This window comes from Strix aluco, chromosome 29, assembly GCF_031877795.1.
Source record: "Strix aluco isolate bStrAlu1 chromosome 29, bStrAlu1.hap1, whole genome shotgun sequence".
NCBI classification, from domain to species: domain Eukaryota; kingdom Metazoa; phylum Chordata; class Aves; order Strigiformes; family Strigidae; genus Strix; species Strix aluco.
Window position 1 is genome coordinate 1,468,732 of NC_133959.1, and position 12,632 is coordinate 1,481,363.

Genomic DNA, 12,632 nt, shown 5'->3' on the forward strand with positions numbered 1-12,632 from the left:
CCAGCACCCCCCCCTCCACCGGGGGCATGGGCTGTGACCCAGCACAGTCCCCCCCTCTGGGGACACTCCTGGGTGACAATGCCACCAGCTCCGCGTCTGTGGGCAGGGCCCAACCCTGCGCCCTGGTGCCCACCATGGTGCTGGTGGGTGATTTCGGGGGAGCAGCTGGCAGGGCTGGCATGGGAGCAAGCGTGGGGGACACCAGCCCCGGTCAGCCCCTCTCTGACACCAGCAATAATTAGCAGCAGGGCCAGCGGGACACCGCGCTGGTTCATTAGCTGGGGTGGTAATTGCCCCCCAGCACTGCCCACGCAGGGACAACGAGCAGCATCGCCCGTTAGCAGAGCCAAAGCTCATTAACGGCACAGCCTACCCCCACGCCTGCTCACGGCTGATGTGCTGCCGCTCCGGCAGCCCCAGCGGTGAGAACACCGGCACCACAGCGGCCCGGCCACAAGCCTGGTGCCCTCACCCCTTTGGGAGGAAACGCTGGTTTTCGGCTTAAAAGCAGGGCTATAATAAGAGAATTATATCTTTTTATCCATTCCCTTCCAGAGGGACGCACCCATTGGCGCCCTGCATGGCTCCTTCCCAGCGCCGAGATGCCACCACGTTGTTATTTAGCATTAATTACCGGCTGTGCCAAATCCTGCCCTTCCAGGTCCCCCCGGCCCCCCTGGGACCCCCCGGCCCCTCTACGCAGAATAAAGGCAGAGGCGCATCCCGGAGAACAGGCAGGGCCCTGTGCCGGGCGGAGAGGCCGCGGCGTTGAATAACGCCTGTGCCGCATTCACCGGTAATCCCCAGTGTTTACACGGAAGTGGAAATCAATTGGCACAAGTAATTAACGGCAAAGGGCACAACACCCGCTTCTTCTTCGGAAGCAGCTCCCGGCGCCAGCCGGGGTTGCTCAGCAAAACTCACACCCCGGCACCCGCCACACAAAAGGCACCGGCACCCGTTTCCTGCAGGGCCGGCACGAGGTGGCTGCGCCGGCACAGGGCCAGCATCCCGGCGGCTGGCGGGCGGGAGCTCGTGCCCGGTGGGAGCGGGGGGTCTGGATTCGTGCCGGCGCCCGGTTTGGCACCAGCCTTTCTATTAGCTCTTGGATAAAATGCAAAGGTCCCCCCCCCGTCCCCCCACGGTGTGTGGCTGAGTGCCGGCCTGGATGGCAGCCGGGAGCCAAGGCCGCCACCGTGCTGCTCCCGGCACAGCCCGGCGGGAAGCAGCTGCGTTTACCGCCCGCCTCGTTCCTCGAGAGCGAGGAGGGTGAGGAAGATGCCGAGGCTGAAGAGCCCCAGGGACAGAGTGCTGCCCCCCCTGCCCCATTCCCCTCAGGCGGGCAGGGCTGGAGGGTCACTGGGGCGAGGGGGGCTGGTGCAGGCAGGTGCGGGCAGGAGGTGACACGGGCAGCGGTGGCACAGTGGCAGAGCCCGCGATGAGCCGAGGGGCAATTAAGGCTCCTGCGGTTTTTGACCCAATTTCTCAGGCGAAACTCAGCGGGGGGAGGGGGGGGGGAGAAGGGGAGGAAGGAGGAGGAAGACGGAGCCCGTCACGCCTGTGTGTCACCGCGTGGGTTTGCACACACGTGTGTGCTCGCTGACACGCGTGTGCGCAGCCCCAGCCGGGGGCTGAGCCCCCAGAGCCGCGTGGCGAGGGGGAGGCGATGGTTTTGCAGCGCTCGCCTGGTTTTATTTTTGCCGGTGGCTGCGCGCAGGCAGCCTCGGCACGGCCACCGTGACTCACTCAGGCACCTGGGGACGGCTGCAGAGAGCCGCGGCCTCCCCCAGCGAGGCGGCCATGGGGCCAGCTGGGGCCACGGGACCACCACGGGGTCAAGGCTTGGCAACCTCGCTGAGTGCTGGGGCACATCCGCAAGGACCGTGGGCAAGCGCAGCGGTACCGTGTGCCTGCAAAGGGTCATTTTAAGCAGCTGCCTGGTTCTATATGGAGGGGGGGGGGGGTGATTTCTCCTGGCACAGCTGCTCTGGGGTCCCCCCTCACAGGCTGGGGGGGGCAGCTCAGCGCTGCCTGGCCAGGGGGGCCCGAGGGGCACCAGGGATGGCTTGGACCTGCCTGGGCGCTGCGCTGGTGGCTTCATCGAAGGGGACGCTGGGGTGTGCAGGGATGAGCCAGCGTGGGGGAGGTGCTGCAGTGTGGGGGTGCTGCAGTGTGGGGGGGTGCTGCAGCATGGGGGGTGTTGCAGTGTAGGGGTGCTGCAGCGTGCAGAGATGCTCCAGTTCAAGGATGCTGCAGTTTGTGGGGATACTCCAGTGTGCTGGGATGCGCAGGGATGCACAGGGATGCTGGAGCACACCGGAATGCTGGGATGCACAGGGATGCCAGAGCAGGCTGGGATGATGGGATGCACAGGGATGCCGGGATGTACAGGGATGTTGGGATGCACAGGGGATACACAGGGATGCCAGAGCAGGCCGGGATGATGGGATGCACAGGGGATGCACAGGGATGCCGGAGCAGGCTGGGATGTTGGGATGCGCAGGGATGCTGGGGTGTGCTGGGATGCACAGGGATGCCGGAGCAGGCCGGGATGATGGGATGCACAGGGATGCTGGGATGCGCAGGGATGCCGGGATGCACAGGGATGCTGGGATGCGCAGGGATGCCGGAGCAGGCCGGGCTCCCCGCACACCCGCGCTCCGCCCCCCCGCAGCCTCTCGCCGCCGCTCCCAGCCGCGCTCCGCCAGTGCCACCTACAGAGCCGGCCCGGGAGGGCACCGGCCGCCCCAGCCCCGGGCCCGGCGAGACCCCCCCTGGAGCCGGGCTTTGGAAGTGGGGGGGTGTACCCCGACTCCAGGGCCGTGCAGGGGCCGTGAGAGCGGCTGTGGGGGGCGAGACCTTTGCGGGGGGGGGTGAATCACAGAGGGACGGCACTCGCGGGGGTGCTGGGCCGGGGGTGCTGCATGGGGGGACGCCGGGGTGCTGCATGTCGTCCCCCTCCTCGTCGCGGGAGCTGCTGGGGGGGTGCAGGGCGCTCCGGCCCGCCCGGGTCCCGCGGCGGGGAGGGCGGAGCGTTGCGGCGGGGCGGGGGGGGGCGTTCCCGGACGCCGAGGCCGGGGGAAGCAGCTCCGCCGCTTCCTGCGCCGGGCGGACGGTGAGTGGCGGCGGCCGGAGGGGACGGGGATGGGCGAGGGGACGGGAGCCGGGGGTGCCCCGGTGCTGCCGGGTCTCTTCAGTGCTGTCCGGGGGTCCACAAAGCTACTCAGTGTCCCTATTGCTGCCCGGGGGTCCCCAATGCTGCTCAGGGGTCCCCAGTGCTGCCCGGATGTCTCTAATGCTGTCCTGGGGTCCCCAATGCTGCTCAGAGGTCCCCAATGCTGCCCGGATGCTTCTAATGCTGTCCGGGGGTCCCCAGGGCTGTCCTGGGGTCCCCAATGCTGCTCAGGGATCCCTAGTGCTTCCCGGGGGTCCCCAGTGCTGCCAGGGTGCCCCCAGTGATACCAGGATGCCCCTAAGGTTTCTCAGGGGTCCTCAGTGCTGCCCAGCTGCCCCCAATGCTGCCCAGGGGTCCCCAGTGCTGCTCAAGTGTCCCCAATATTGCTTGGGGGTCCCCAGTGCTGCCAGAGTGCCCCCAGTGCTGTTTGGGAGCCCCCAATGCTGCCTGGGGGTCCCCAGTGCTGTCCAGGAGTCTCCATTGCTGCTCGGGTTGACCCCAGTACTGTCCGGGGGTCCCCAGTGCTGCCCAGGGGTCCCTGTTGCTGCTGGGTGACCCCATTTTTGCCCCTGGCTGACCCCATCTCTCTGCAGGCAGCACGACTGCAGGCAGCGATGCCCGTGGAGCCCCTGGTCTGCGCCGACACGGCCACGCGGTGAGTCCCAGCCCCCCCAGGGGACAGCGGGCAGCGGGGTGCTGCGGCCACCGCCCCCCCCACAGTGGGTCCCTCCTGGGTGCCACACACCATCCCCTGGCCCTGCAGGGGACACGAGTCCCATCGCTGACGCTGTCCCCGTTGTGTCCCCGGGATGGTGGCGCGTGTCCCTGCAGGGTGAGCTCTGTGCTTAACCGGGACGTGAAGCAGTTTGGGAAGAAGCACATGTTCGACACGAGCGAGGAGACATGCTGGAACTCGGACCAGGTGGGGGGACAAGGACGGGAAAGCCAGAGGGGTGGGCCGGGAGCCGTGTGCGGGGGCCAGGAGCCATGGACACCTCGCTGTCCCCGCCGTGACGGAGCCCCGCTGTCGTTCCTGCCTTCAGGGCACGTGCCAGTGGGTCACCCTGGATTTCCCCCGCACCGTCAAGGTCTCGCAGCTCCACATCCAGTTCCAGGGGGGATTCTCCAGCCGGCTGTGCACGCTGGAAGGTGAGGAGCTGGTTTAGGGGCACAGGGGTCCCTCTGCCTCAGTTTACCTGCACCTGGATCCCACAGCTGTTTCTTGTGAGGCCCAGAGGTATTTGTTAACTGCTCCCAAATCCTGAGAGGGGCTGAGGCTGTGGGCTGGAGCACAGAGGGGTGAATAGCGAGGACCTGGGTTGGGAGCCTGGTCCATTGATGGACCACTGCTCCCAGCCAACGCAGGGAGGATTTGGGGGGCTTGAAGGCTCCCCCAGCACCTGAGCCTCTGCCTCCACCTTTATCCTCCGCAGGCTGCAGAGCAGGTGAAGAACTGGTGAAAATATCCGCCCTGTACCCCGAGGACATCAATGCCATGCAGATATCCTTTGCCGCGTTGTGGAGGGGCAGGGGGGGCGATGGCAGAGCTGCAGTTTAAACGACAGACCTGCGGGTGCCTGTTGGCCCTTTGCCACTGCTGTAGCTACTGGGCAGAGCTGGAGCAGATCCAGACGTCGGCTGCAGTACGCCGGGGTGTGAGCCCCACGCGTGCCCCCTCAGGGCAGGTCTCCCACGTGTCACAGAATCCCAGAATCATCTCGGTTGGAAAAGCCCTTGAAGCTCCTCCGGTCCCACCATGAACCTCACCCTGACCGTTCCCAACTCCACCAGATCCCTCAGCGCTGGGTCAACCCGACTCTTCACCCCCTCCAGGGATGGGGACTCCCCCCCTGCCCTGGGCAGCCCATTCCAACGCCCAACAGCCCCTTCTGCAAAGAAATCCTTCCTAAGAGCCAGTCTGACCCTGCCCTGGCGCAGCTTGAGGCCATTCCCTCTTGTCCTGGCGCTGGTTCCTTGGCTCAAGAGACTCATCCCCCCTCTCTGCACCCTCCTTTCAGGGAGCTGGAGAGGGCCATGAGGTCTCCCCTCAGCCTCCTCTTCTCCAGACTAAACCCCCCCAGTTCCCTCAGCCGCTCCCCATCAGACCTGTGCTCCAGACCCTGCACCAGCTCCGTTGCCCTTCTCTGGACACGCTCGAGTCATTCAATGGCCTTTTTGGGGTGAGGGGCCCAAAACTGAACCCACTCATCGAGGGGCGGCCTCACCAGTGCTGAGCACAGGGGTAAGATCCCTCCCCTGTCCCTGCTGGCCGTGCTATGGCTGATACAAGCCAGGATGCCATTGGCCTTCTTGGCCACCTGGGCACACTGCTGGCTCCTGTTCAGCCAGCTGGCAACCAACCCCCCCCAGGTCCCCCTCTGACTGGCAGCTCTCCAGCCACTCCTCCCCAAGCCTGTAGCATCCTCCTGCCTATTTTTCTCCTTTACGGCCCCCACACAGATTCCAGGTGGAGGAGACGGAGCTGGATAAGCTGAAGATCACCTTTGAGAACAGCACAGACTTCTTCGGGAGGATCGTGGTGTATCACCTCAGGGTGCTGGGGGAGAGGCTCTAGGGACAGCGTGGGGGGCTGCACCCCACTGCCTGTGCTGGGGCTCTGCTGCGTGGGGGGAAACTGGACAGCAAACCCTGCCAGCGGGGAGGTGCTGCCCCCAATTGCACCCCAAGGCGCTGAGAGGGGACCCCCAGGCCCACAGGATGGCAGTGACAGAGCAGAGATCCTCATGGGACGCAGCTTGTGTCACCAGCTGAATAAATCGTGTCCCCGCTCCTTCCCGGCTGCTCCTTGGGCAAGTGGCACCCCGGGACTGAGCCCTCCGGGGTTTGCCATGGCTGCGCCGGTGCATGGCTTGAGCAGGAGAGAGGAGGAGAGTCCCCTCTGTGTGCCGGGGGCTCTGGCTGTCTCTCATCTTTGCCAACCACCCCTGAACTTCTTGGAGCGGCTCTTTGTGGCCTTGCAGGGCTCCGGCTCAGGATCGTGGCTGTCGGCCGGGGCCGTGCTGTGTTCCTGGCTGGCAGGGTGATGCTTCCCACAGGGTTTTGCTTCTGCCTGTGGCTATTTCCCTGGCTGTGTGCAGAGAGGGCTTGGCAAGTTTATGGGTGTTAAGAGGGAGCTTCCCTCTTCAATGAGACAGCTCTGGAGAGGAAGAGCAGCGCACCGGCGGGGCGCAGGCCTTGGGGAGGTTGGTTGGCCCAGTTCCCCTCACTGTTCCCCAGTAGCTGGTACTGGGATTGGGGACTGGCCGCTGTGAGAGGCCGAGGCCATGGACAGGGCTCCACACGGCTGCTTTAGGGTTTAATTCCAATAATGCAATACCTGAACGCACACACGCACGAAGCAGCTGAGCCCGGACAGGGCAGAAATGCAGCTGCCCTGAGGAATGAGTGTCCCTGGGTGCGGGGGACCGTGGCCGTGCCACCCTCGGGGAGAGGCACAGATTCACCGAGGTGCCCAGCTCCCTCCACATGCTCCTTGCTGGAAGCATCGTGCCACTGCCCTGTTTGTTGCAGCACGGCTGGGTGAGGCTGTGGTGGTCCCAGAGGAGGGTCCTGTGTGGGCTGGGAGAAGCGCTGGTGCTGCAGCGGTGCAGCACAAGCCGCTGCGTCACTCCTGCTCTTTGTTCTGGAATAGCTTGAGGATGTGATTTTCGATCACCTGTTGGACTAAGGGAGGGGAGAGAAGTGAAACCCACTGCTGTGGGCAGGACCTGGTCACCATTTTGCTGCTGTTTTCCAGTGGGAGGCTGGAAAACCCCTTTCTCCAGGGGCCTGTCCCCATCTCCCCCGTCCCAGCCCGATCTCCAGCACCACTCCGGCTTGGAGGGGGAGCAAGGGGAACAGGACCCATCTTGATTTCTCTGGCTCGTTTTCAGAGCGGGGAGCAGTGGTGGAAGGTCAAAAAAAGCCCTGAGCAAGGCTGGAAGCTGGGAATTGCCTGGAGGGTTCTTGGGAAGGGAAGGGCGGGCTCCCTGCCAGGCACGGAGGGGACACTTGCCTTTCTTGTGTCCCAGGGCCACGGCCAGATCCATCGGCGTGTAGCCAGAATCTGCCTCCGTCGTCAGATCAGCGCCGCGAGCTGCAAGCAGGCAGTGGAGATCAGGGCACGGCGCTCCCCTGCCGATGTGGCGTCCCCCTCCGGCTCAGGGGACCCCCAAAAGGTGCCCGTCCTGGCTGGGCAGCCCCCCGTGAGTGGGGAGCTGCTCAGTTTCTCCCCCCAGGCGTGTCCCGCTCTCTCCCCGAGGCGGTTACCAACGAGCAGCGGATTCGAGGCCAAGGACTAAGTGCAGATCTTCCCCGTTACCTAGTAGGGCCTCGACACACTTGACGTGATTGCCGCGCACGGCGTAGAGCAGAGGAGTGCCGCCGTTCTGCAGGGAAAGGGAAGGGGCTGCGTCACTGCCGGCTGGCACAGGGCTGTGCTCACGCAGCTCCGGCTTCTCCCGCAGCAGCAGGTCCCCGACCCGCTGGGATCCCCTTTCCACCCTCTCCCAGCTCTGGGCTGGGTGTTTTCTCACAGAGCGGCTCTGCTCAGGTATTATTCTCTGTATGCAATACAATAGCTTTTAAATTGTGTAATTTTAAAGACAACCTTAAGTTCTGGGCGCTGTTTCCTTGTGGCTGCTAACATCACCAGTGTGAACAACTGAGGAAACCATTTAAAATTATTATCCAGATTAATTTCTCAAAACACGAGCAGGCAGACGAGCGCTGCGAAGCATCTAGGAGAGAGGTGTTGCTGCTAGCTCAGCCCAGAACGATGCGAACTCGCTGCTGCTATTTTAAAATGAGCTTGGCGGAGCCCTGGCGGGGCTTGGTGTCGCTCCCAGCGCCGGCACGGTCCCCGCAGCGGCCTGCGCCCGGCAGCACTCACCCAGTCGTAGATGTTGATGTCCACGTCCCTCTCCAGCAGCATGACGACGATGTCGGTGTAGCCGCCCATGCTGGCCAGGGCCAGGGCGCTCTCCCGCTCCTTCGCCAGCGCGTGGGGGTCAGCGCCCTGGGGACAGCGCAGGCGTTAGCCCCGGCGGGGTGCAGGAGCCCTGCTGAGACCTGGGGTGCTCAGCACAGCCTTGCTGGGTGCCCCAGGGGGGCTGAGCACAGAGCCAGGGCCCAGCGGCCTGGTGGGGCAGAGACAGCTCACGCATCCCCAGTGACCTCCCCTTACAAAGTCCCCGACTGGGTGTATTTTAAGCATCATCAAACGTTTCAGGTGAGGACTTAAAAGCCCTTCTCCAGTGTCAGTAAACTAAGCCTGATGGTTCCTGTCACTCAGCCCCTTTCCCATCACTGGGAACAGTGTTACCAGCCCTGTCTAGACACCTGTACAATACCCACCCTCTCTTTTGTTACTGAATTACCTAGAAAACCTCCCTGTCCTCCAAGCCCTGCCAGCCACAGACCTCTCCTGGACATCATTATAGCCTTTACCAATGTATCACCTTGTTTATTTTGGGTTGTTAGTCCCTCTGGTAACAGATTGCAATGTTGCTGTTAATACAGCAACAGAGCCAGCGTTTGGCCAGCGCTTACGAGGTGCGAGTGCTCGCTGATCCTTGGACACACGCAGATGTGGGACTGAGCTTTGGGCAGCAGCTTGATCCAGAGTGCAGGAGGATCTGGTTCCTGCTCACCCCCAGACAGTCCTCAGCTGCAAGCCCAGCACTCAAGGACGAAGCAGCAATGAGTTCATTAACTGCAACGATACCTCGGCGAGCACATTTGCTGGCAGATTACAGGGCCCAAGTGATAAGCCTGATCTCAAATTACCAATAAGCAGATATTTAATTACAAACAGTTATTGCTAGCTGTGAGATAAGGCTCTTCATGCTCCTGACTTAGCTCACAGCCCAGTGGGGAGCAGCATCCAGCAGCATCTGAGCTGTTAGCTCTGCAGCCGCGTCCTGTTTGGTGCCATGGGAAAAACTGGCTGAGATGGTACCAGGATGGTGCTGGACAGACAATTTGGCGGCTGCCAGGATCGGAGATGGGAAGTCTCCTGTTAACGAGGTGCTGCATGAGCGTGGCCTTACCCATTCCAGCAGGTGACGGACCGTTTCGATCTCTCCGAAGGCTGCAGCCCAGATCAGCGGTGTGAAACCTCTCTCATCAGGTTTATTTACCAAGTTCTCACCTGCACAGACACGGATGAGACATCGTAAACAGGGAGGGTAAAGCCCCCTCTGCTCCCTGTCCTCCCAGTAAAAACTGGGCTGAGGGTTTATCAAAGAGTGGGTATTAGGAAGTATTTCTTTCCAGAAGGGGCTGTTGGGCATTGGAATGGGCTGCACAGGGCAGGGGGGGGTCCCCATCCCTGGAGGGGTTTAAGAGTCGGGTTGACCCAGCGCTGAGGGATCTGGTGGAGTTGGGAATGGTCAGTGTGAGGTTAATCATAGAATCATTCAGGTTGGAAAAGACCTTTGGGATCATCAAGTCCAACCATCAGCCTGACTCTACAAAGTTCTCCCCTACACCACATCCCCCAACATCTCATCTAAACAACCCTTAAACACATCCAGGGATGGTGACTCCACCCCCTCCCTGAGCAGCCTATTCCACTGTCTGACCACTCTTTCTGTGAAAATTTTTTTTTTAATGGTTGGACTAGAGGATCTTCAAGGTCTTTTCCAACCTTGGTGATTCTGAGTGCGCTATGACGTGGCAGGACTCTGCGTGATCTGGGGTGAGAACCCAGAGAGACACGTACCTTTCCGAAGGTGCTCTTTCAGCTGGCTGAGCTCACCTTGGGCAGCAAGCTGGTGGATGGACAATGCTGGGGGACAGAAAGAATTCACCCGTCAGGATAAAATGTTTCCCCAGTTCAGCACCTATCGTCTGCAGGTGGGTCCCTGCAAGCCTGGGGAGGTGGTAAGTGGCCAGCCCCCATCTGAGCCCCAAAAAACCTGATGGGTAATTAACACCCTTCTGCTGTTTAGCAGCGGGGACAGCCAGCCAGGGCAAGAGCTGAGAGCAGCAGCACTGGAGGGAGCAGCCTGAGAGACAAGGCCGGCGGGCACTGAGCAGTGTGGCAGCAGGAGGTGGAGGGAGGCTCCAGCCCCACTGTCCCTCTGCTCCCTCCACACCCCACATCTGTTGGTGTGCGAGACGCACAGCCTGCTCTGCCCGGCCGTACTCACTGTCCAGCGTGGCTGGGAGGGCCGAGATCTCGTTGCCTCGCTGCCGGTTCGTCAGCGTGTTCGAGTGCTTCAGGGGGAAACCTGTTCCAGAGAGAGGAGAGAGTCAGGGCACGTCTCCTCCATGCACAGGGAGGAACTACACTGACTTGAAGCCAAGAGCTTCATGAAAGCTCAGGTCTCATGTGACTTATCTGAAGCTGTTCCCTCCCGTCCCTGCACAAAAAGAATTATTCCCTTGCAAGTAAAGAGCCTGAAGGCTGAGGTTTGACCAGTGCACAGGGACCAACAGCTGATAAAACAGCCCAAACAGCTGCCCAAGGAGGGGCAGGGTCCATCTGGGGCACTGCGGGAGGCAGAGATCTGGCAATAATGGCATAATTGCAAACGATATACTGCAGAGGACATCCTGGGGGATGCACTCAAGTTCATCCTCATGTTCCCTACCCTTGAAGAGCTCCACTTGGAAATCTGAATGTGTTTTCAACAAGCAATTTGTAGTTTAATTAGGAAAGTATGTGAAAAGAGTTTATCTCCAGTTCCTCTGCGTGGAGCTGCAGCGACCTCTCACTGCTGGCACAAGTCATCACCAAAGTCTGGGTTTGGACTTGGCCTTGCCACATTATGGGAGGGACCAGCAGCAGTAAAAGACTTTTTTCTAGCTGCCTTTGTGGGATGAGAGACCCAGATGACCTCTCCCACGCTCATCTCCCACCAGGGCTGTGCCTGAGCATCTGTGAGCACTCACTGTCCAGGGCCAAGAGCTCGGTGCTCCTCTGCCTGTCTGTCGAGGCAGTCGAGGGCTTCGGGAGAGTCTCTGCTCCACCTACAAAACAAGGGCGGCCATTGGGAACCTCAGTTCTGCTTTTTGGGGAGCAGGCTGGGCTCCACACGTGGCACAAGGAGACCCAACCGGCACGGCAAGCACCCCACCTGCACCCAGAGCCCAGGGTGCCGGGCACGTTGATCCCAGTTTTCAGGGGGACAGATGCTGCAGGATCCCGGGGCCACGCATGCCCCGTCTCAGCTCCCGTCACCCCCAGCACTCACCGTCCCCGTGGTTCAAGCGTGGCACGTCCTGCTCTGGCCGCAGACTCCCCGGGGGAGCCCCGCTGTCCCCCGTGTCCCTGGTCCCTGCCAGCTCCTCTGCGCCTGCTGCCCTCTCGGCTCCATTTTCACCCTCTTTCCGTTGCTCCTGGGCGTCCGTGTCGTTTAGGGGCGTCTCCACGAGATGAGGGACTGCTTCTTCCCCTTCCATGGGGCAGCTGCACACAACAACATGTTAGAAAGGGGGAAAAAGTGGGGACAGAAAGGGACAGAAAGGGAAGGGGAGGGGGGAGGCTGCCTAGTCCCTGAGTGGCCCCCAAACTCCTCCGTGCCGGCAGCGCAGTTTGGGGTCCCGCTTGCCCTCTCCAGCCGGACTCCCCGCACCGCCGGCGGACAAAAGCTCGGCAGCGCTGCGAAGCCGCCCGGGGAGCATCTCCAAACCGCTCCCCCCAGCACGGCCGCCTTCCCGCTCGCAGCGGGACCGAGCCAGGGCAGGCCGGAGGGAATTCCCCCCCTTCTCCCCAGCCCCCCCACTGCCGCCTGCGGCCATCCCTGCCCACCTCGCCATCCCCCGGGGTTGGCCGGTGGGGCCCGTCCCGGCTCAGGCCAAGCCGCCGCTCCCCGGTGAGGAGTCTGGGCTCCCCCCCGGCATCCCCCGGTCCTGCCCCAGCACTTCCCCTTCCTCCGGCCGCAGCCGGCGCGGCCTGGCAGGGCCCAGCCAGGCTTGGCGGGGGCGGGGGGGGCCGCCTGAGGGGAGCGGGGGGCACAGTGGGGGCCCCCCCTGTCCAGCTCCACCTGCCCGCTGACGGCACGGAGGCCGGGCGAGGCGGGACGGCTGGTGTTAAAGCGACAGTCCCTTTGGTGGGATGGGGACGAGGTGGCGGCGGCCATGGGGCAGCAGGTCCCCCCCGACACGGCGGGGAGGGCGGGGGACACCCCCCGTTTGTGCCTTGTCCCACACGGGGCCCGCTCCCGCCTGGGGAGAGCAGCTCCGGCCCCCCAAGCCCTGGGGGTGGGAGCGCTCCAGCCCCACGGCGGGGCTGTGAGGGGACAAAAGTGCGGTGGCGGGGTCGGGGGGGGGGACGGGGACGACACCCTCGGGCCTCAGGGCCTGGCAAAGTGCCCCGCGATGTCCCCCCAACCCTGTACAGCACCGGGGGGCGCGGGGGGGGCCCAGCGCTGGCGCCCGCGGCCTCCACCCGCCTCGAGGCTTCCACAAGAGACCCCGGGGGGGTTCATCGATGAGGAAAGGGGCGATC

The 12,632-nt window shown here is 62.9% G+C and overlaps 2 protein-coding genes across 2 annotated transcripts; one reads left to right on the forward strand and one right to left on the reverse strand.

Annotated features, from left to right (window-relative positions):
• Positions 1-3,096: 3,096 nt before the first annotated feature.
• On the forward strand, positions 3,097-5,967 carry NR2C2AP (nuclear receptor 2C2 associated protein). Its single transcript, XM_074808765.1, has 6 exons — positions 3,097-3,115; positions 3,769-3,830; positions 4,007-4,097; positions 4,219-4,324; positions 4,609-4,676; positions 5,634-5,967. The coding sequence occupies exons 2-6, from the start codon at positions 3,790-3,792 to the stop codon at positions 5,748-5,750; spliced, it is 423 nt and encodes a 140-aa protein (XP_074664866.1). The 5' UTR covers positions 3,097-3,115; positions 3,769-3,789; the 3' UTR covers positions 5,751-5,967.
• A 511-nt stretch (positions 5,968-6,478) lies between these two features.
• Positions 6,479-12,170, reverse strand: RFXANK (regulatory factor X associated ankyrin containing protein). Its single transcript, XM_074808764.1, has 10 exons — positions 11,934-12,170; positions 11,377-11,591; positions 11,075-11,152; positions 10,330-10,410; positions 9,900-9,965; positions 9,226-9,326; positions 8,067-8,192; positions 7,497-7,563; positions 7,191-7,271; positions 6,479-6,859 (listed from the first exon to the last, which is right to left on the reverse strand). Exons 1-10 carry the CDS (start codon positions 11,939-11,941, stop codon positions 6,801-6,803), a joined length of 882 nt encoding a protein of 293 aa, XP_074664865.1. The 5' UTR covers positions 11,942-12,170; the 3' UTR covers positions 6,479-6,800.
• Between the last annotated feature and the right edge of the window lie 462 nt (positions 12,171-12,632).

Excerpts from the sequence above, each read along its gene's own strand:
- NR2C2AP (XM_074808765.1), top strand. The coding sequence starts at position 3,790 with ATGCCCGTGGAGCCCCTGGTCTGCGCCGACACGGCCACGCG. Across the intron at positions 4,098-4,218 it reads CATGCTGGAACTCGGACCAG|GGCACGTGCCAGTGGGTCAC; the intron begins GTGGGGGGACAA and ends TCCTGCCTTCAG. Across the intron at positions 4,325-4,608 it reads CCGGCTGTGCACGCTGGAAG|GCTGCAGAGCAGGTGAAGAA; the intron begins GTGAGGAGCTGG and ends TATCCTCCGCAG.
- RFXANK (XM_074808764.1), bottom strand. Across the intron at positions 8,193-9,225 it reads TCCGTCACCTGCTGGAATGG|GGCGCTGACCCCCACGCGCT; the intron begins GTAAGGCCACGC and ends CGCTGTCCCCAG. Across the intron at positions 7,272-7,496 it reads GTGTGTCGAGGCCCTACTAG|CTCGCGGCGCTGATCTGACG; the intron begins GTAACGGGGAAG and ends GCCTGCTTGCAG.